The following is a 22,113-nucleotide window of genomic DNA, read 5'->3' as shown; positions in this document are numbered from 1 at the left end:
CCTCCTCACTCACAAGCTACCTGTCCACGTACCTGTGTGTACAGACTTTAACCACACCCTCTGCCCTAGCCTCTTCCTCCTTTGGCTCAGCATGGGGGTTATTTGAATAGTTCAGTTGAGAGGAGCTTTTCTTTTTGAATTGTGAGGCTTGAAGAGCTAAAGTCAGCAGCATTTCTCAAGTGCTACCATGGAGATTTACAAGCTGACCTTGCCTGCAAGATCTGCTTGGAAGACCTGCTTATTACCTTAGACACATTGGAATCTGAGAGCAGTTCTATTGCTTGGCTAATTAGATCCTTATTTTATTCTTTTCATTTGTCGGGGATTTAATTATTCTAGTTGGAACTATATTTTTTGTTTGTTGCATTTATTATTGGGTTGTGGGGGTTTTCTCCTATTTTGGTTTTTGACTTGGATTTTCTAGGATAGCTTTTTTGTTTTAAGCTAAACTTTTGTATCAGCTTTTTGTTGTTGAATTTCTATGAATTATAGTTTACTTGTAAATACTAAAAATTTTGTACTAGTATAGAATGTCTTGAGAAATTCAAAGGAACTTTAATGTAGTAAGCATAAAGAAAACTGACGGAGCAGAAGAAGCGCGGCACCTCATATAGAATGGATTCTTACAGGACCTATTTGACCAGTGTCCAGCTCAGTGGCTCCTCATTGGAAGAACAGGAGGTAGACTTCTATGAAGTTGAATCTCGTGTGCCTTTGCCGTATCCTTATCCTCTGTCTGAACATTTGGATGAAAATAACTCAGTAATTATCAACATTTCTATTTTTCATTTTATTCACAAAAGAAATGGACACATATTAAAACTTATTTCTAAAATTTCACTGCCCACCCCTCCTTATTCAGTAAGTATACAATAGTACTTTAACAATGTAGTGCACTGTAATGAGTTGGAAATGTCACTGTCTTTGTAGAGGGCTGGAGCAGACCCTAGCTTGACGATCATTGGGTGTTACTGCTCACACACCTGAGGTGGGCAGAAGTGCTAAATTTGTTCCTCAGACCCCAATTTCACTGCTTTTGACTTAAGATAGTACAATGAGCTAAATATTACATTTCTTCAGTACCGGTCAAGCTATTTAAAAAGAGCCTTCCAGTCCTTAAGAGTGTGTGTCTGTAATACAGACCCAAAATATCTGTGAGAAAATGGGTATTATGCTGCCTAAGATTGCCTAGGGAATTGCTGTGCCATTTGGGGAAGTTTGTAGCGATATGCCCTATTGGCCGTAGCTATAAACATAGTAAAGGGAGCTTGTATTCTGAATGCTTTTTACGACTGCAAGGACTGTTTTTTGTTTTAATAAGCTTTTTAATTTCATAGAGAAATAACCTTTTTAGCTTTTAACATGAAGTATATTTTGTGAACACTTCTAAGATCAAATGTTCAGTGTAAAAATGCCTGCATGTTCAGGACTTTTGGTTCATAGCATCTTTAAATATGTTGTGAACATTCTCTATGGGCTATTCAGCATTTTTTATGACTTGCATGGCTTTATAAATCGTAGCTAATATTTACTGTGCCAGATGATTTTAAGAATAGTTTTGCTACCTCACTGACAATTTTTAAAGTGACAGAATATTTACTAATGCTTTATGCATAGTTTAATCCTGTTTGCTGAAAAGTTAAAACTCTGAATTTTATTTTATTTTTTGTATGTATTGCATGTTGTTGCCCATGGTAGGGATCAATCATGCTCTACCTGTGGGGAAGAAATTCAAGTATAAATTACTTAGGTGAAAATTTGGAAGATTATCTTTTATTCCAGTGAAGTATGAACCCAGTGTGTTATCCTAATTTGTTTCATAGCTTTATTTTGTTTTATTGCTTTAAAGTTTTTGTTTTGCTTTTTCTTGTTCTTGTTGTAAATTTGTATGTATACCTTCATGCTAACTAGCTTAAACCTTGTGAAATGAGAGATAAAAGCAAGGGTTTGGCAGTTCATTCATATAAAGCAGGATTTTATTTTGTCTAAATCCTCTATTGAATTTCTGTAATAAATCTGAAATATGGAAAGAAATGCACCTGTTTTGGTTACAGTCTGAACTCTTAGAGTTCCAACTTTTATTAGGTGAAAATTAGTTTTCTGGAGAGATTTACATGTGCATATGCAGAAGTGATGGATACTTTTGGAAATAGCTGTTGCTCTTTTAAAAAGGTGTTTGTGTACAGATGAATTCATACTTTCTGGTCATGTTTCTTTACTAAGTAAATGTATTTTGCATTTTAAAAGAATAAATCCTTTTCCCAATTAAATGTGTTTATAAAAAAGTTTTATTCTTTTTGGTGATATTTTCCATTTCATATGAATTCTCATTGAAATAATGTTTTAAGTGATATTTTAAGTGTCTTATTAAAACGAATAATTACATGTGGCTATTTGGACATTTATTTAGAACAGTGGTTCTCAACCTGTGGATCTCAACCCCTTTGGGGATCAAATGACCCTTTCATAGGGGCTGCCTAAGACCATTGAAAAACAGATTTATATTATAATTCATAACATCAAAATTACAGTTATGAAGTAGCAATGAAAATAACTTTATGATTGGGAACTGCAACGTAAGGAACTGTACTAAAGGGTGGCAGCATCGGAAGGTTGAGACCCATTAGTTTAAAGTGATCATAGGCTTTAGTGACACTATAGTCTATGTCTTTCCATAAAGAGTACTCAGATTTGAAGTGCAAAAATAATATTAAGTATTTTATTAATATAATTAAATATGTCGTTTTAATATATTGGTTGTTATTATCTTTATTATATTTAGAATTATATAGTAATATTTTAATATTAATGTGTTTTATGATACATTACTTCTATCTAAGCTAGAAACCACTATATTTGGTTGTATTTTAAATTTAGAACTTAGTAGTTATATCTTTGAGTTTCACAGAGTACATGTGAACTCACAGATCCCTAAGACTTGCTGTGCCTCTAGTGTAGACACATGCAGCTACTTGTTTTTGAAAGCTTCAGATTCGTACTGATGAAGACAGGTAACAAGGACAGCCCTTCAGAGGCCAGATGACACAAGCAGGGTCACTGCCTTTCTGGGAGTTCACACCACTCACCCAGTAACAGTGACCGTTTACCTGCTGCTTCAAATCTGTGGCTCCAGTCCCTTCTGCCATCTCTGCCACCCATAAATAGCATTTAAAGGGCACTAGATTTTTAATGTTTCTGTCATCCAAGGTTTTTCAATAAGCTGAATATCTTCAGATGCTTTAACGTTTTTACAAATTCTTTTCAGAAGTATAATGCTTTTATTTAATAACCACGTGTTACAATTTTATTTATTGCATTCCCATGATTTTGTTTTTGATGCCATGTGTTAGTATCTAGTCAGTACTGAAGATGTTAACAGTCAAATGTTGAAGTGGAAGTCTGTAGGAATGCAGAGAGCTTTGCTTCATTAGCGCTATCCCTGTTGTATGACAGAATACATGTCCACTGATCTAGAGTAAGATGCATACTCCATAACTCCGTGAAACTGGCCTAGATCCCTTACAGAATGTGGCATACAGCAAATGTATATGTTTGCCTTGACTTATCCTACCTGCTGTTAACATGTGCTGCAAGTGTTTGGCTCTAATTTAATGCCTTTATTTGAGATCCTTTTTTATTGTTTTGCTTGTTTACAAGAAAGAATACTGAATTCCCAATACTTACCTTCCTTTGTGTTCTCTTGCCCCCCCTCCACCCCCCCCCCCCCCCCGGTTTAGCTTGAACATGCGAAAGTTACACAGACCCAGTTGGTGTGTGAAACGGTTAGACAAAAGCAGGAAGCAGCGGAGTCACTTAGATGCATAGAAGAGCTCCAGGAGCGACTTCAGGATGAGTCCAGCGCCAGAGAGCAGCTGGCTGTGGAGCTGAATAGAGCCGAAAGTAAGTGCCTTGCCTCTGGTCACCGAGACAGGAGATGTTTCAGTCCTAAGATAGACTTGGATGCACGCACACGCACGCGCGCGCACACGCACACACACACACATTATAAAAAGAATTTATAGATTTATAGATAACATTAAAAAGTTATGTGATTAAAAAGTAGATGATGGTGGGTCTGAGGAAATTCCTTAAAAATGAGAAACTAAGGCTAAGGTTGCTATTTGTACTGTATAAGGTCATTATTAAATGTGATCGCAGACTTTAACCTCTAAAACCCTCTTCTAGTCTCTGTGACTATTGAGGGTGTTGGCCTTTTAGAATTGTTATATGAACCTTCTCTAATATATTTAAAATGTGATCCAATTCACAAGCTGTATTTTAAGCTCCCAGGAGCCTGTCTATTTGATAAACTGAACTGCATATGTGCGTTGTGGTACTTTAGTATAGCAAGTACTAGACAGTTTAGGCAGATTCCGTGTTTGTGTGCAGTGAACAAGAACAGTTACTGCAATGACAGCAAAGCTCAGCAGCAGGCTTTTCATAGGATGAAGTGATAGAAAGTTTGCTCACAGGATGTCTTTATTGTTAATACCTAATGCTTAGCTTGGCCTAGACACACACATCTGCAATCTCAACTCTTAGAAGGCTGAGGCAGGATGATCACAATTTTCAAGGCTAACGTAGGGTATAACAGTGAGACCCTATCTCAAAAAACAAAACCTGATTGTGAATATAAATTAGAAGCAATTCCATTCTCCCGCTTTGTGTCTTACAGATATTATTGATGGATATTCAGATGAAAAACTTGCTTTTGAAAGAGAAATTCAGGAAAAATCGTATGTGATAGATCATCTAGAGCAGCAGTTGTTATGTGCGAACCAGAGACTGCAAGAACTGGAAGCTGAGCAACAGCAAGTGCAGGAGGAGAGAGAGCTGCTGTCCAGGCAGAAGGCGGCAATGAGGGAGATGGCAGGCCCAGTGGAGCAGCGTACGTACTGAGACTTTGTATCATATAGTTCCTATTCTCTTTCTTCTTCTTCAGATGCTCATGCGACAGACAATCCTCTTCAGTGACATTATTTATATATTTTATACACAAACTTGAAAAATCTTAAGAAAATATACTTTAAAGGCAAATGAGTTATTAGCCATTTTTATGGAATCATTTTCTGTTTGCCTTTTAAGGATATTAACTTTTAGCAGGAAAAGATATTTATTTATGCTCCAACATCTTATCAAAAAGACAAAAGCTAAAAGTAATGAGGCTGTGTATTTCGGAAATGGATACAACAGAGCTCTTCTAGTAGGAGACAGGCATTGTCAGCGCTGATCTGGTGCTGCTGCAGGCTGTGTGGGCTTGCATCTCCTTCAGGGGCATTCAGAGAACATTTAACTTTATAATAGCTAATTTTTGCATCTTGATTTTAAAACTTCTTGAGTGGTAAAAGTCTGTCTTTGTGACCATGGACTCCTGACTCCTGTTTACCACACCCTCTTTGATTTTTAAATGCACAATTGGGATCTATATACTTGGAGTTTCTCTATTTTCATCAACTTAGAAATAAAATCTACAATTTTCTTGTGTGTGTGTGTGTGTGTGTGTGTGTGTTTGTGTGTGTGTGTTTGTTGCGGGAAGATGGCTCAGATTAGTTTGACACAAGTTTTGGACTGGAAGTTTTAAGGTTAAAAGGTCTCATTAATACATACAAAATATGCAAAAGACTGTGGGTAACAGTGATAACCAGTGATGTCAGCATTTTAATGTGTACAGCTATGCATTATCATATTTGAGGAAGTAGAAGACATAACTATAATTTTGTTTTTACTCTCCTAGGGCCAATAAATGCTGCAGTTGCTGCAGCTCCCGGAGGAGGTGTGTGCAGTTGCATGCACTGTTTTTGGGTGGTAGACTCACAACTTAAAATTTGGGTGACCCTCAGTTTTCAACTAACATTTCTAATTTTTCAGTTTCTCTGTTGTGTTTCTTTCATACTTACAATGTTTTCTTTTCAGCAGTAACACAGCTTAATTTACAATAAAACATGTAATGTTTTGTTTTGCTATTAACACCTGAGATTCATAGTTAGCATCATCTTATTTCATCTGCTTTTGCACAGAGTCCAAAACCATTTTGACATTTCAAAAGAAATGTTGAGTATCGATAAGAAACAAACTATTTTTGTTCTATGAATGAATTAAGCTCTCTGGTCTTGGTTCTTCAGAGTGTTCCTTGCCAAACAGAAGAGTTGGTAAGCTGATGGTGGCAAATGAATCAGTTAATTTACTAAGAGGCTTTGTGGCTGACTAACTTTGATACTAACATATAATAATATTATTTTAGAAAAGATGTTCTCTATAGATTCTAGATCTGATCACAGTGATGGCACATCAGTTAGTATAAAAGTTCTAGAAGGCTCTTTTCTCTTTTTCTCCTTGCTGTCTATACTTTATCACCTGCAATAATAACAGCTAATCCTCACACAATCCTTTTTATACCCGAGACACTCTTTTTTACACATATCAATTAATTTCATCCCCAATTGCTCACATAATGAAACTGAAGACTGTCTTATCACATGTCACATAGGAGAAAAGTAGTGGAAGTAGGAATTGAATGTGCTCCTCATGCAGTAACCACATTGATCCCATACGTGTACATGTTCCCTTGCTGCAAAAGAAGTAAACATGAAAAGGTAGTTCAGGGATATGGATCTAATGTAATAAAACTTAACACTAATCATAAATTCTGACTTTCATCTCCTTCCTCTTTATGTTCCCCTTTTCTTGGTTAAAGATTTACAGTATTTGCTTACTCTGTTTATTATGTATGCCTATGAAGGTGACTTTTGGCTTTGGAATAGACTCAGTGTTGCCTATGATTAAAAATGTGGTCAGTGTTTTATGTTTTAATTCAGTTGAACTTTGTTCTTTCCCTAATCATAAAAATGGATTATTCTGTTATTTACTATATTGTTTTCACAAAAATACCTTTCTGTAATAGAAATTTTCATTTTTGTTCATTCTGCCTAATAGTAGGAGTATTTTGATATTCCAAAAAAGGAATTTACTTTTTAATGAATTTAATTCTCAGCTTTTGCTTCATGAAGATAAAGTTTAAAGGTAGTAGTTTGTGACTTCATTATCATAGTATTATAAATCATTATTTACTCAAGTGCATTGTGCCATATTTGCAAACAGGATTTCTGCAGGAGACAGAAAAGCTAATGAAAGAAAAGCTCCAAGTACAATGCCAAGCAGAAAAGGTACACAGTGAACTCCAGAATCAAGTTAAAATTCTCGAAATTGACGTTGAAGAAAAGATCAGTAAGCTAATAGAAATGGAGCAGGAGAAAAATGCCGAAGTAACAGACCTAAGGCAGCAAAACCAAGCCCTGGAGAAACAACTAGAAAATTTGAGAAAATTTGTTGATGTAAGTATCTTCAGCTTGAGCTACATTTCGAAATCATGTCTTTGTTGGTTGGATGGGCAGATAGGAATTCATGGGTGAGTGGACAGATGGACGGACTAACAGATGGGACAGGTAGGTGTTTAAGTGGGTGGGTGGGTGTGGGTGGATGGATGGATGGATTGGGTGGGTGGGTGGATGGATGGATGGATGGATGGATGGATGGATTGGGTGGGTGGCTGGATGACCACTAAGGCTGAGGGTACAACTTGATGATACAATCCATGCTTGCTTAGTATTCAGGAGTCTCTGAGTCGAATGCCTAGCAACACAAAGATTAAGTATGAGCTGAGCAGTGTTGACGCACACCTTTAATCCCAGAACTCAGGAGGCAGAGGCAAGTGGATATCTGTGAGTTCAAGACCAGCCTGGTCTACAGAGTGAATTCCAGGACAACCAGGTCTGTTACACAGAGAAAGTGTCTCAAAAAAAAAAAAAAAACCCAAAACAACAAAAACAGTATTTAATGGATAAATAGTTTTATAAAGAAATTAAAAGCACTCCTAGTTGTGAATAACCCTAAGCAGCTCTGTTTTCCAAATTCAAAGTTAAGCTTTTTCTAGTTTTGCCTTTTGATAGTAACCAAAACAGTTAACTCCAGGAGTTACAACTGCTCCTGCAGAGCAGGTAAGCACAGCTCCCGGTGTGGCAGGCACCGCCGTCATGCTGCCACCATTCTACCCAGAATCTCATTGCTTTTGACTTCTCGCACAGAGCATCTTTAGGGTTTCATAAGCCAGTGTAGACTGATATTTCTGTCCTGCCAACCAGCTCCCAAGTAACCACACAGACTTATTATTAATTACAAATGTGCAACCCACATTTCTTCTCTACATCCTAGCATGTGACTCAGTACCTTTCCTTGGCACGGCATGCTCATCTTGTTCTCTCCGCCCTCCTGTATCCCAGAGAGCTCTCTCCCCTGTCCTGAAGTCCTGCCTAGCCTCTTTCTGCGTACCTATTGGCCAGTTAGCTCTTTATTAGACCAACAAGAGCAGCATATCTTCACAGTGTACACGATTGTTCACAACAGCCAGTGACCTTCACTTGTCAGAGAATCAGTGGAATACATTTTGTATATATTTTGTATACATTTTGAACAAATGTATACATTTGTTAGGTGTACGTCTAGAATAGGATTAAACAAACTAATTTATATTGTTTACCTGTTCTCAAACCAAATTAGCAATAGATTCCTCCTTTGTACAAGTTCATCTTGTTCTTTTTCTACATTTAACATTATTTATATAAAAAGAATAGTACTACTAATAATTTTAAATACTCAAGTTTTTGTTAAAGAGCCCAAATATGCAATGTACTATAACCTCCAAAGATGTGTTCTTTTTTATTTTTTTAAAAAACAACAACAAAAGTCACTAATTTTATTAGCTTCTGGATACAGGTTTCCTCCAGCATTCTGTATGACTAAGTACCCACAATGCAGTTCTGCGTTCTGGAGTCATCTGGCAGTTTATGGAAGGTGCTGGTACTGATGTGTGTGAGCAGGAACCAGATTTCGGGGGGAGATTCTTGGTGGCCTTAATCAGTGGCTTGATCATTAAATATTGCATGATGAAATATGTTAGTGTTAGGGAGATTTGAGATAAATTGCTATTTTCCAAATGACAAACACATAACACTTCAAAGCCCTGAGTATGTAAAAGTTCCAAAGAAACCAGTGTGGCTTAATATGGGCGTGTCAGTAGGTCACTGATAGATAGAGTTTCAAATGCCACCTGGAAATTAATCTGCAGCACCACCCCATCCCACCCCACCCCCATCAGCCTGTGGTGTAGAATCAGGGAACGCCATCCCAATTCCTTGAAAACAGCCCTCTTTTCAAGCAGCTGCTTGCGTTTGAAGATAACCCCGTCAGCAGTGTCGCAGGATAGCAGCCCCCCCTCCCCCAGCACATGCAACTGGGATTCGGGAGAGCTCCGAGTGCGAGCCTCCTGCCTTCCTTTCTTACATTTGAAAACATCAAGTAAAAGGGAAAACATGAGAAAAAGAAAAGATCTAGAACAATACCTCTTGTCTCAGGAAATATTGTTATCCCCAATATTAATGTTGGTTATAGTTCTCACAAATAGGTATTTTTAAAGGTAAATATTATGTTATTGCTGAATTATTGCACTTATTGTAATTTTTAAGTATTCAGATATTTTAAAACTTCTCAGTTTTATTTTCTAATAATTTTAATATTGATTGCCATATTAGCCAGAGTTCTTTAGTATCAATAATTTTAAAGAATATAAAAGTTTTCTGAAGCTAAAATGACAACCACTAGACTCAATGGAGACTTTAAATATTAAAAATGAGATTAATTTTTAACTGACAAATTTACATTCATGGCACACAACATTCCATTTTGATGTATATTACATTGTAAGATGGTTACATGGATGTTGCCACCCAGATGCTACAGTTTTGTGTAGGAAAGAATTCTTTTATTTTTAAGCTTTGTAGTTTTGGGTATTCATGTATTAGTCCATAATGTCTAAATCTCTAGCTAAAGGGATATAAGAACTAGTGGGCACAGTAATCATTAAATAATAACAGTGTCGTAAGTTATATAGTTTTTTTATTTTATTTATTTATTTTTTAGACACAGTCTTACCATGAAGCCCTGGTTAGTGTAGAACTTGCTATGTAGACCAGTCTGACATTGAAATCACAAAATTTGCCTGCCCCTGCCTCTCAAGTACTGGGATTAAAGACATGTGCCAGCATGCCCAACCCAATATCAGCATCATCACCACTATTATTACTATTAACATTGCCATTAAATTTCAGGAGCAGACAGTGGACAGGGAGCATGAAAGAGACATCTTCCAAATGGAAATACAGAAGCTGGAGCAGCAAATCAAGGTGGTGCCTCGACCTCAACCTCCCAGTGAGCAGCAAGCCAGAGAAGTAAGAACTTGCTGATAGTGTCCTCCCTTGCACTTATTTTATCTTGAGTATTAAACAAGGTATTTGGAAAAACCCAAAAGTGAGTTCTTTCTGTCAGTGTCAAAAATCAAAAAAAAAAAAGTGTTATTTAAATATGAGGCACCTGTTAACCATAAGAATGCACTATATTGGAGTGAGAATATGTCTCAAGAGTATTTACCTAGCATGTTTGAAGTTTGTTGTTCAAACACCAAACCAATACGGGAATGGGTAGGGGAGGAAGTTTGAAATTTGGAATTACTCCCCTCTGTGTATTACACAACTGAATATACTTCCTTGTTCATTTCTCTATTCTCATTCACGATAAAAGAGATTTGAGGTTATTACTGGTCAGCAAGACGTATGTTAACTTGACACTTGCTGGAGTTATTTAAAAGGATGAAACTTCAATCGAGAAAAAAATGTCTGCATAAGATCTGACTGTAAGACATTTTCTTATGATTGATAGAGGAGGGCCCAGCCCATTGTGGGTGATGCCATCCCTGGGCTATAAGAAAGAAGGCTGAACAAGCCAGGGGAAGCAAGCCAGTAAGCAGCTCCCCTCCGTGGCTTATGCATCAGCTCCTACCTCCAGGATCCTGCCCTGTTTGAGTTCCTGCCCTGATTTCCTTCACTGATGAACAGCAATGCTGTAAGCAATGATGTGTAAGCCAAATACCCCCTCCCCTGACTTGCTTTTGGCCGTGGTGTTCATACAGCAATTGTAACCCTAAGGCAGAGGGTGAAAGCACTTGCTGCCAAGGCAAATAAGCTGTCCTGGGAAGTGGGGGTAGAGAACTGACCCCTGCAACTGGTTCTCTGAAGGATGTGTGTGTGCTGTGACACGTGCTCAGATGAACAAGCACTCACACAAAGACATGAATGAATACAATAAAAAAGTCATTTGTATTCACTCTTTGCTACGTACTCCCATTCTCTCTTGAATCTGTTCCATTTAAAGTTTTGCTATAAAGGTTATCCAGTACCTCTTGAGTTTTCCCCTCTGTTCCATTCATAGTGTTTCTGTTAGGTTTCCTAGCACCTCTTGGCTTTGTAGAAATGACTCCTGCCTTCACCCACACAACTGCTCAGAGGTGTTTCATAAAGTCTTCTAGAGGCATTGTGTTGTCTTAGCATCTGCAATACTCTTGCTCCATTGGTCTTCTCTCCCATTTGTTACCTACCAGAATTAGTGATGGAGCTCCCGAAGGCACAGGATCAGGTCTCTTTTCCTTCCCAGAAGTCTTGTATCAGTGATTATATCTGCAGCTTCCTCTCAACATATCTGTCAAGCTCCACACTTAAATATTCAGCTGTCATCTCCTTCCACTTACCACAAGAACAGTATAGCCATAGAAGAACTTGCCTTTCCCACCATATATTCAATACTCCTCTTCATCTCAATAATTTTCATATCTTTTATGCATCTTCATTGCTTCAAACCTATATTCTTCAGTTCTTTTTCTCAGCCCAGCCACCATCCTGTTGGTAGGTCAAATTTGTACTATATCTGGTTTCCACTTTTGTTCATTTCCATACATTTTAGCTGTTATGATTATTTGTCTGGATAGTTGTGGTAGCATCCTAACCAGTCTTTCTGCTGCTTTGTTCCCTTTCTTCAATTGTGTGTGTGTGTGTCTATGTGTCTGTGTGATTGTGTGTTTCTGTGTGTATATGTTTCTATATGTTTCTCTGTGTGTGTCTGTGTGTTTCTATCTGTGTCTCTGTGTGGTTCCATGTGTATCTGTATGTATATTGTCTGTATGTGTCTCTGTGTCTGTATCTGTGTATCTTTATGTGTATCTTTGTGTGTGTTTCTACATATGTCTGTATGTGTTTCTGTGTGTGTGTGTGCATGTGTGTTTCTGTGTGTCTGTTTCTGTATCTGTGTATATTTTTCTGTGTGTCTGTTTGTGTGTTTCTGTGTCTGTTTGTGTGTTTCTGTGTGTCTGTTTCTGTATCTGTGTATATTTTTCTGTGTGTCTGTGTGTTTCTGTGTGTGTGTGTGTGTGTGTGTGTTTCACCCTCTCTCGTGTGTGTGTTAACGATGGAATGCTGTCCCAGTACACATGTGGCGGTTGACAGAAGTTGTGAGATCAGTTCTCTTCCTGCATTTCAGGATGGAACTTCAGTCAGTAGGCTGGTACCTGCTGATCCTCACCACACCCACTGTTCACCCCCACTGTTCCCTTTTCAAGTTCATAAATGTAGCCCGAGCTCTGTTGACTGCATGAGTGCCATGTAGGTGAGGGAAGGCTCCCTGTATAAATGTAAAGATGCCTTTTCCTGATAAAGCAAGATTGTACTTAAGGTATAGCAAACACTGGGCCATTGCTTATTGATTATAGTGACCAAGTTGTTTAGCCTACGGAAAAGCTTACACTTTGTAGGGAGATTGGCATGGCCTTAGTAGACACTTAGATTAACTACGGTGTATTTCTGGAAATAATTTTAATTCTAAGTATTATAATTTTCATGTAGTTGACTTGGTTTCATTTTGCTTACAAGAATTCCAAAGAAATAGAAAACAAAATACTGTGTCATTCAACCAGCACAGGGGGTGAGAACCACTCACTGAGGTGGTCGCTTCATGTGATGTAAGTTGTCTGAGGCTGACAAAACTGGCTATGTCCTTATGGAACTTGAGACCTCCCTGCCTTCTGCTTTCCTCCTCCTCAGGAAACCACCTAGACACCTGTCGCATTATTCATCACACCTGCTGTCTTGTCTGCTTTCTTGACTCTCCTCCACATGTCCTTGCTGGTTTTTCCTCAGTAGCTTTATTACTACCATCTATGAGACTGTAGTTAGATTATGCTTTCATTTTTTAATTTTCTGAGAGCAAGGTTTGTCATTTTGGTAATTTCTTCAAAGTGTCTCACTGAAACATAGTATTTCCTCTATTTCTTAAATTATAATATTTTAGTACTTTCTCCTTGATGAGTATGTCCATAAACTGTCTTATTAATCCTTCCTATATTCTTCCATTTCTGTTGTTCAACACTTGAGGTACTGTGTATCAGTCCTAAAAGATAAGACTGGGAACAATTGCTATTTATTTTGGGCAGAGAAGGAGCACTTAAAGAAATTCAGGTTCCTTCATATATGCCTTCTCATCTCTTCTAACCAGAGGGTGTACAGACTAAACCTTTGCCAAATAATTCTTCCAAAATGGAACATGCAGAAGACTTTAGACACACTCCTCACCTAGCAGCAAGTCAGCAAGTGAGCTGCGAGTGTGTCATCCTTATTACATCATTAGCCTGTAGTGTGCTGTGCCTTTAGACAATTCACATTATTCAAAATGCATTGTAACTCTTTACTCCAGGATGAAGTCGTGATGATCTTAAGAGAAGGAGTTTTTAAATGAGTTCTGTGAAGCGATAGTGTGTCTCTTTGTTCTAGTATGCCAAGTTTTATCAGTATACAAAATGTCACTTTTGCTAGAGATGACCATTGCTATCCTTATTTAAAATAAGAGTAACATATTTTAAAATCTCAGTTTTTGGTGGGGGATACTGAGGATCAAACCTGAGACCTTGCATATATTACACAATTCTACCACTGAGATACATTTTCAAGCCCCAGAAAGCAGTTTTTAAGAAATAAGTAATTAATAATTATGAATGACCTACATTTTAAACACTGTCCACTCTTTTCAGATTGAAAAGCTAACTGGTCATCTCAGGGAGAAAGCGGACCAGTGCAGCGAGCTGCTGCTGCACAAAGAGCAGCTGCAGAGGGAGGTGCAGGACCGCGATGCCGCAATCGAGGAGCTGCAGTGCCGGAGGCGGGAGCTGGAGCACGCCCTGCTTGCTAGTGCTGAGTCCACAGCAGAGGTGCGCGGGCCATGCTAGCTCGGTGACAGCCACACTTAGTTACAGAGTGGTGTGACCTTTCGACATTATGAAACAGTGTATATTCATAACTCTGTTTGTTTGTTGTCCTTCCAGATAGAATTTGCATTCCTCGTCTGTGATACAGGAAGATTAGCTAAGCTAGAAGAGTCCATTACAATTTTACCTGTCAGTTATGACCATGAGCTAAATTTTAGACTCTAGCCTGACTCCAGACTAAGATGTAATGAAGTCCTTCCCATTATTCTACAGGAGCAGAATGAATAGAATAGACCAAGAAAGCTTGGAGGCAGGCAGCTGAGAAAAGACTTTTGTTTTATCTGAGGATTGAGTTTTAAATGTCAGGTAGATGGGAAGAGACTTTTGTTTTATATGAAGATTGAGTTTTAAATATCAGCAGTTTGTGTTTGATTTATGAAAAATGCATTCAAGACTGAACACCTGTACCTTTTTGAATATTATCAAATGTAGACTTTTCCCCCATTTAAGTTGGAGCAATAGAGTTACTGCTAAATAAATAAAAATGTTGCGGTGAGTTGTCAGGGTGATGTCTGACGTTTTGAAAACGTTCCTAATGTATTTTTTAGAAAAACAACCAGAAGCAGTCTGGAGGTGTAGAGACTGACCCTGGATTATCTTTAGAAGTTCAGCTGCAGGCTGAACGGGATGCTATTGACAGAAAGGAAAAGGAGGTAAGGTGTTTCTGTTTAAATGACAAATGTGTTTGAATTGTTTTACATCAATTACTTTGAAAGGATCATTTGAACAGAAGGGCATTATTGTCTGAAAGCAAAGTTCCCTGGTTCTCAGTTCACTGCCTTGAAGACTAACCTTGGAGATTATAATCCGAACAGATAAACTAATAAAGGCAGTGTTCATGGAGAGAGGACCTTGAAGCAGGAAGACATTTAGATGAAAAAGAAGCCGGTGTAGTTTGTGTGGCCTGAGCGAAGAGGAGACTAGAGAGCTGGTAGTGTAGGGCCACAGTAAGCTCGTGCCTCTCTCTGCTGCAATGTGCGTAGTCTGTCACTGCCGCTCTGCTATGTCTTTGCCAGCTTCCGTTGTTGAAGTTGTTACTATTTAAAATATTTCCCCGAGAGATTATTGCCCTCCTTCATAAGTAAGGCATGTTGTTAACATAATGGGTCAAAGTTAAAGTAACTGGGATTGAGCATGTAGCTCACTATTAGAGAGCACTAGCCCAGCTTGTGCAAGCACCTGGGATTCCCCATCATCACAAATACTAGCAATAACCATCACAACAGGAAGAATAACAGTCCCCCTGTTTTTCTGGACCCCCTTGCTTGAAGAGAATCATATCTGTCTAGGAATGGCGTTACAACCCAGTTGCTCAAGAGACTGAGGTGTGTGCAAGGGCAGGACCAGGAGTTCCCAGTCAGACTGAGAAACATAGTTAGGCCTATTGTAAAAGAGGAAAATTCATTATTATTACAAAAGTAAATTCAACTTCCTACTTCATGTATAATATATTTAAACGTTTTCTTTCGGGAATACATGTTAGTGATGTGGATATGACCTTTCAGAAGTGTGTAGGAGTGCATGCTCTCGTGCACCTTTGTGTAGAAACACAGCTCAGCCGCTGGAATCATCCTCAGGACCTGTCCACCTCTTTTATTTTTCGAAATTTGTCTCTATTTTTTTTAACTGTGTGTGTTTCTATGGGGATATGTGCTTGTAAATCTGTGTCCACCCGCCAGAGTACAGAAAAGGGTATAACTGCCCTGGAACTGGAGCTGCATGACATTTTGAGGCACCTAACATGAGTGCTAGGGACCAAACTAGGGTCCTCTATAAGAGCTTTGTGTACTCTTAACCACTGAGCCATATCCCCAGAACTCCATCCTTGCCTCTGTGTTTTTGAGACAGGGTATCTCTCTGGCCTGGAATTCACCCATTAGGCTGGACCCGGCTGGTCAGTGAGTCCCGGAGATCCTCCCATTTCTACCTCCCTTGAGCTAGGATTCCAAGCATGTGCTATCATGATTGGTGACTTTACATGGACGCAGTAGATCTCATGCTTGCGCACCAAGTGCTTTACCAAATGGGCCATTTGCTAGTCCTAAAATTGTTCAACTTACATGTTTTTCTCCATATAATTTTTCAGGACATTAAATATATTTCAAATGTTTGTTGGATTTAAGTAATATAGAAGTGTCAAAACAAGCTTTAAAAGATACAGAAATAGTTTAGATAACAGCTAAAATGATGTTCAGATATCAGCTCAAATGATGCCATCTATGCAGATGAGGGTAGTTGAAAGAATCCTTTCTAGAATAGTGTGATATTTCTACTGGCAGCTCATCTGACAGGTATTTATCTGGAAAGTTCTTGTTTGTTTAAGTTTTATTATTTTGTAAAAGCAAAGAGCATTTTTTTTACATGTAATCACTTTTCTTTATTCAAGAACTGATGTGGAGAGACTGATACTACGTTATTTCGAAAGGCTAGAGATTAGTCTGGGGTGCTTTAAATGTTGGTTTGATTCCTGGCACCACAGAAAACTAAATGCCCACCTGTATCTTAAGTTGCTTTTAAGTCATCACTTCAATAGGCATGTGGAAATCCATTCATTAAACATCTATCAAGTAGTCATAAAGTAATTGGTTAAATGATTGTTACTATCCTCAAAAAACCCATCTCCACATAATTTTAAAATCTTTTTTGACGTTTGAGGACAGGTATGATGGCACACGCCTTTATTCCCAACACTAAGGACAGCAGACGCAGGCATATCTTTGAGTTTGAGGCTAACGTGGTCTACATAGCAAGTTCCACAACAGCCAGGGCTACATTAAAAAAAAAAACCTTGTCTTAAAAAACAACAGAAAAATATAGTTTGAGCATGTTTAGGAATTAAGGAGGTAAACACAGCTTAGAAAACCATTTTCCTTTATTGCCATTTACATGTCTTAAACATGCATCCTTTGTAAATTAAATAGAACTCTTTTCTGTTTGACAGTAGCATTTGTATGATCTGGGTTTTGTTTTTTTTCCCTCTCGGGTAACTTTGCTCTAAAGATTTCTAATTTAGAAGAACAATTAGAGCAATTTAGAGAAGAACTGGAAAATAAGAACGACGAGGTTCAGGAGCTCCACATGCAGCTGGAAATACAAAGAAAGGAGTCCACCACCCGTCTGCAAGAGCTCCAGCAAGAAAATAAGTTGTATCAGGTAATTAGCTTATAAAAATAATTCACGTTTTTAATACTTCATACTTTTATAAATATTTGCTAGCAGCAACATTAGTAAGCAAGTGAAATTGCATGGGACTTATTTACTGCTCAACCTAGACAATTGAATTCATCATGAATAAAAATATTTGAGATTTTTTATCAAAATATTTTCAGAATTATTGAAATACAGTATCTTATTTTAATTTTATTATATACACTATATTTTTATGGGACTTAATTAAGGAAATGTTCTGAAGAATAACATGTAATGATCATATAATTATGAGTTATTTTTGTCCCTAGGATGAAATGAAAAAGCTGGAGTTTATCGTGAAAGAATCTGATCCTACACCTCTTCCAGATCAGCCTACGTTATTTGGGAAATTCGCACAAATAATACAAGAAAAGGACGCTAAAATTGACCAGTTAAATGAACAGTTGGCTAAAGTCCATCATCAGCTTAAACTTGCAACAGATAAGGAGGTGTGCCACTTCAAATTTGTTTGTCATCCGAAGCAGAAAGGACAGAGAGACAGAATGGAGATCATCTGACAGGATGTCTCCACACTAACTGTGAGCATAGCAGAGTTAGAGAGGCGAGTGCCTGAAATGCATTTTAGTTTTCTATCAGGAAAACAAACGGAAATGGAAGAGAAAGTGCTAGAGCTACAGAAACCTTTAGAAGAGGACACTGAGAAAAATCAAGAAGGCAAAGGAAAAGAAAGAAACCTCTAAGATTTTCAGATTTGCATGGTTACTTTTCAATGTGATTTTTTTCTTTCTACTTAAATATTCTAGGTAACTGTAGGGAAGTGAGTGTTACAGCTCTGGAGCTGCAAATATCCTGACTTATTGGGAAACCAGGATATACTTAAAGCCCCTATAGGACAGCTCAGGTCTGGAGAAAAATCAGGAGGCTACCTGAAGCTGGGGTGCAGTGGGGGATGGTCTCCCCACAGGATATAGCAATCCTGCTCCTCTCCTGGAGAGCCTCTACAGCTGAGCTCTGCCCTGTTCCCCTAAGGGACTGTCCTAGCAGAGCTATCAGCAGCCTCTTCTCTGGCCCAAGAAACACTTTACTGAAGTGGAAGCCCCAGCAGAAATGTAGAAATCTCCTCCCACTCAGCCGAAAGTTGTTACCTTTACTTCTCAGCTTTGCTCAGTTCCCCCGCTCTCCCCCTCACCAAGGGAACTTCTCAGCAACGTTTTTTAGCACAGTCCCCTAAGGGACTTCCCAGCTAGGTTTTATATTCTGCACCGCAGATGAAGATCATCACCCAAGACTCCCTTGTAACCCCTCTATGACACTGACTCAGTATGTGCATGTGTAAGTTATGGTCACAAAGTCTACAGTCCCTGCTGAAGCAAGGATGTTTAAAGCAATGAATGACCCAAAGAAATAACCTGTGAGCTTAGAACAGTGCATTTGTTTGTGGGTTTGTTTGTTCAGGGTCCATTAAGTCAGAAAATCACCTTCTTCCCTTATAAAAAAATTTAAGACAAGTTCCTCATTCCTTTCCATACCACACTTAATGTGCTGTACAATAAGTAGAGAGGATGGTCCTTTGTTAGGGCATTGGGCTCACTCTTGAACTCTTAATTATAAGACACTGAGAATCATTCTCTTTATATCCAGTTTTACGCCCCATGTTTTTGTTTGCCAAGAACATGAAAGCAGTCTCGAAATGCAAGTTATTTCCCACATTATTTATTTTGGTCAAATCAGTGACTAATCAGTAAGTATAGAACGAGTGTGTTAGCCAAATAGAGGAAGGAACTTAGAAGTGAAAGTTACATATGGGATTTTCCCTACCAGCATTTGGAACCACTTTACTATGGGTACTAAATATTAAAATGGCAATAAGACTTTCCAAAAGCCTTTAGCATCTAAAAAATATCTTAGTCAAGTCTGGCACTCTATGAGAAATACGATATAAATTTGAAATTGTTGGATCCAATGAAGTATTTTAATATATACATTCATATCATACATATATATATATATATTATTGACATGATTTACCATCAGTCTCAGAAAATTGCTCTTATTATCTTCATATAACGTGATGGTTCTGAAAACATCCTCGCTGATTTAACAAGCACTGGCCATTTTGTCCTCTGAGTGTAAGCAGTCATCCTAAGTAAATGTGCGTTACAGTTAGGAGTGCTGTGGACAGCCGCTGATGGATTCTGAAGGGTGCTTCTTTCCATCTCTCACTCAGACAAGTGCTGAGGTCATGCATGCAGGTAGAGACTGGCAACATTTGGATGAACATGAAGCTCTTGGAGCTGAATCAAGGTCTCACAAAGAACTAGCCAGTTATAAAAAGACAGAAATATTTAGTGACAAGCTTTTGGTAAGATGACCAAAATAATTCCTAATTCATCTGTTCTACCTGTCTTCAGTTCCTCTCAATCAGTTCCCTAGATCAATACCTTAAACATTAGTGATATAGGGAAAAGCCTGTTTTGAATTTAAAGAAAACTTCTGTTGTTTTCATTTCTTTACCTATGCCTCCTTTGGAAAACTGGTTGAGAGGATGCTTTTAATCTGTACTCTGTGATAAAGGTGTATATTAAACAGAAACAAAGATCCCATGAGAACAAAAACAGATAATACAACCTCACTACTTTGTAATCTGATCATAATGTGTAAAAAAGTGTGTGGGAACTGATTGGTTGCTTTTACTGTTCCAGTGCAAATGAGCCTTGGAGCATGAACTGTGCTCTCCCCGTGTTCCTCATTTGATGTCTTTGATTCTCCCTTAACTATATCAGAAAATAGATGAATGAGTTTTGGGTCTGATTTTCAAGTCGTGTATTTTCTCTTCTTGTCTTCTGAAATTAGGCGTCCTCCACTCCTGCTTTGACATATTCTAATGCTCGCCAAACTAGAGAAATAAGTTCAAGTGGTAAGTTGCATAATTCTGGAATATTTAAACAAATAGATAGTATTTGTTTTAAAAGTGTTACTTTGCATGTGCATGCACATGTGTAATTACAGATGGCTGTTTTCTTAATTCTAGATTCTGATTCTGAATTGGACCAGGCATTTGACATAGCATCAGAAGGTCAAGAAGAATGTGAAAGTTCACCTGTAGTTCCAAAGGTAGTGAAGGTACTGGAGACAAAAAAACCCCTTAGTTAGCTTAGCTAGTGTCATCTCCACGCTGAACAGGGAAGTCAGTTTGAAGTTACGCAGAAAGGTCCTCTACAAAGAAAGAATTGTGATGTGGGAGAGTCTTCAGTAATCAGTAAGTATAGAACGAGTGTGTTAGCCAAATAGAGGAAGGAACTTAGAAGTGAAAGTTATGAAAAGACAGATTGTTAGGATTCACTCACCACTCCACAGCAAGCAGACAACTGAAATGTTGGGTCCAGTTTCTTGTCTACAGTGGTCTTCAGTTGAGGTTGATGGAGTTCTTGTTTGACTATGCATGTCTTATTTTTCAATCTTTGAAGTCATAATTTTGTCTTTGATACTTTATTTTCCAGGGATTATTGAGAGCTGTCCATACCGAGGGCATACAGATGCTTTCAATTGCGGACCTTCCTGATGATGATGGACAGGATCCTTCAAAGGTATTGTAGTTCCTTGGAGGCCTGGGAATTCTGGGGCTGGAATATGGGAGACACAAGACGAAACCCAGAATCTCCTTATTTTCAGTAACAAAATGTTCATAGAATAAAGAGAATGTGTAAAAAGCTCAGAGAAGATGACATGAAGGCTTTCTTACTGGCCAGACATTTAATTTATCAAACTATTTGAGTGAGATAGCAGACACTTTTAATTCTAACATTCAGGAGGCAAAGAAAGGCAGATCTCTGAATTCAAGGCTACTAGCCTGGTATTGTGTGACAAAACTTGTCCTGGGGAGACCTACATACATGCATGCCCCACCCTCACCCCACCCCCCAGAAAAGAAAAGAAAAAAAATATTTAAAAAAAAACAACTAAATGATATTAATAGATTATGAAGCAGAGTGAAAAAAAGAATTCCTGAGATCATATTCATCAATAGATAAATTAAAATAGCATGGTAAAATGTTCTAGAAGGAGCCATTTAATTAAAGAATTCTTTATTAATCATGATTTTTTTATCAAGTAGCAAACAGTGATGGATGCTAAAGTTAGTGTGGAAATGTTGTTATATTTGCATAATTGTGAAATAACTCTCCAGAAGGTATCTTCCATTGCAAAGTGGAGAGACCCTGCACACACCTCTCAGTTAAAGCAGTCAGTCCAGCAGTGATGTCAGCTTGCTCCTGGTGGGAAGGACACAGCACTGTTGTTGTGCTACCGTTAAACCAAGAAGCAGACAGAAAAGCACAGACAATGCTAATGGAGAGGCAGAGAGGCTGCATCATGCAATAATGCAGGAAGAATGCCGTAGGAGAGCAATCCTGGCAGCTAGGGAGTTACACATGCTTTTATCATGCAGCCTAGCAGCCACTCATACCACAAGTCGGACAGATACGAAAGCCTGAATCTTGTTAAAAACCTTTGTATAGGCTGGAGAGACAGCTTGGCAGTTAGCAGCCCCTGTTGCTCTTGCAGAGAACCCTGGTTCTCTTCCTAGCACCCATATAGTAGTTCACAGCCATCTGTAATTCCATTTCCAGGGGATCCATTGCTCCACTGCCCTGTTTCAACCTGTTTGCACCAACCACACATGTTGTATACATGCAAGCAAAATGCTCACACATAAAAGGGAATGAATCAATTTTTTAAAAAAATTAAGCTCTACATAAGTATTCATAAGT

General features: G+C 38.2%; 1 protein-coding gene across 7 annotated transcripts in view; it reads left to right on the top strand.

The window, feature by feature from the left end:
• Positions 1 to 22,113, top strand: part of Akap9 (A-kinase anchoring protein 9) — a 131,973-nt gene that overhangs the window by 87,858 nt on the left and 22,002 nt on the right. For 6 of the 7 annotated variants that reach the window (XM_038315468.1, XM_038315466.1, XM_038315465.1 and 3 more), the window contains 11 exons: positions 3,738 to 3,900; positions 4,676 to 4,888; positions 7,099 to 7,331; positions 10,161 to 10,280; positions 13,961 to 14,137; positions 14,743 to 14,847; positions 17,195 to 17,347; positions 17,653 to 17,832; positions 20,198 to 20,261; positions 20,376 to 20,467; positions 20,845 to 20,931. In XM_038315468.1, coding sequence (XP_038171396.1) covers positions 3,738 to 3,900; positions 4,676 to 4,888; positions 7,099 to 7,331; positions 10,161 to 10,280; positions 13,961 to 14,137; positions 14,743 to 14,847; positions 17,195 to 17,347; positions 17,653 to 17,832; positions 20,198 to 20,261; positions 20,376 to 20,467; positions 20,845 to 20,931 — 1,587 coding nt within the window. The remainder of the gene's footprint in view (positions 1 to 3,737; positions 3,901 to 4,675; positions 4,889 to 7,098; positions 7,332 to 10,160; positions 10,281 to 13,960; positions 14,138 to 14,742; positions 14,848 to 17,194; positions 17,348 to 17,652; positions 17,833 to 20,197; positions 20,262 to 20,375; positions 20,468 to 20,844; positions 20,932 to 22,113) is intronic. The other variant, XM_038315463.1, reaches the window with a different exon arrangement.

The sequence above is a fragment of the Arvicola amphibius genome, chromosome 18 (assembly GCF_903992535.2).
Source record: "Arvicola amphibius chromosome 18, mArvAmp1.2, whole genome shotgun sequence".
NCBI lineage: Eukaryota > Metazoa > Chordata > Mammalia > Rodentia > Cricetidae > Arvicola > Arvicola amphibius.
The sequence above is the reverse complement of the archived record's forward strand: the minus strand, read 5'-3'. Positions and strand labels throughout refer to the sequence as shown.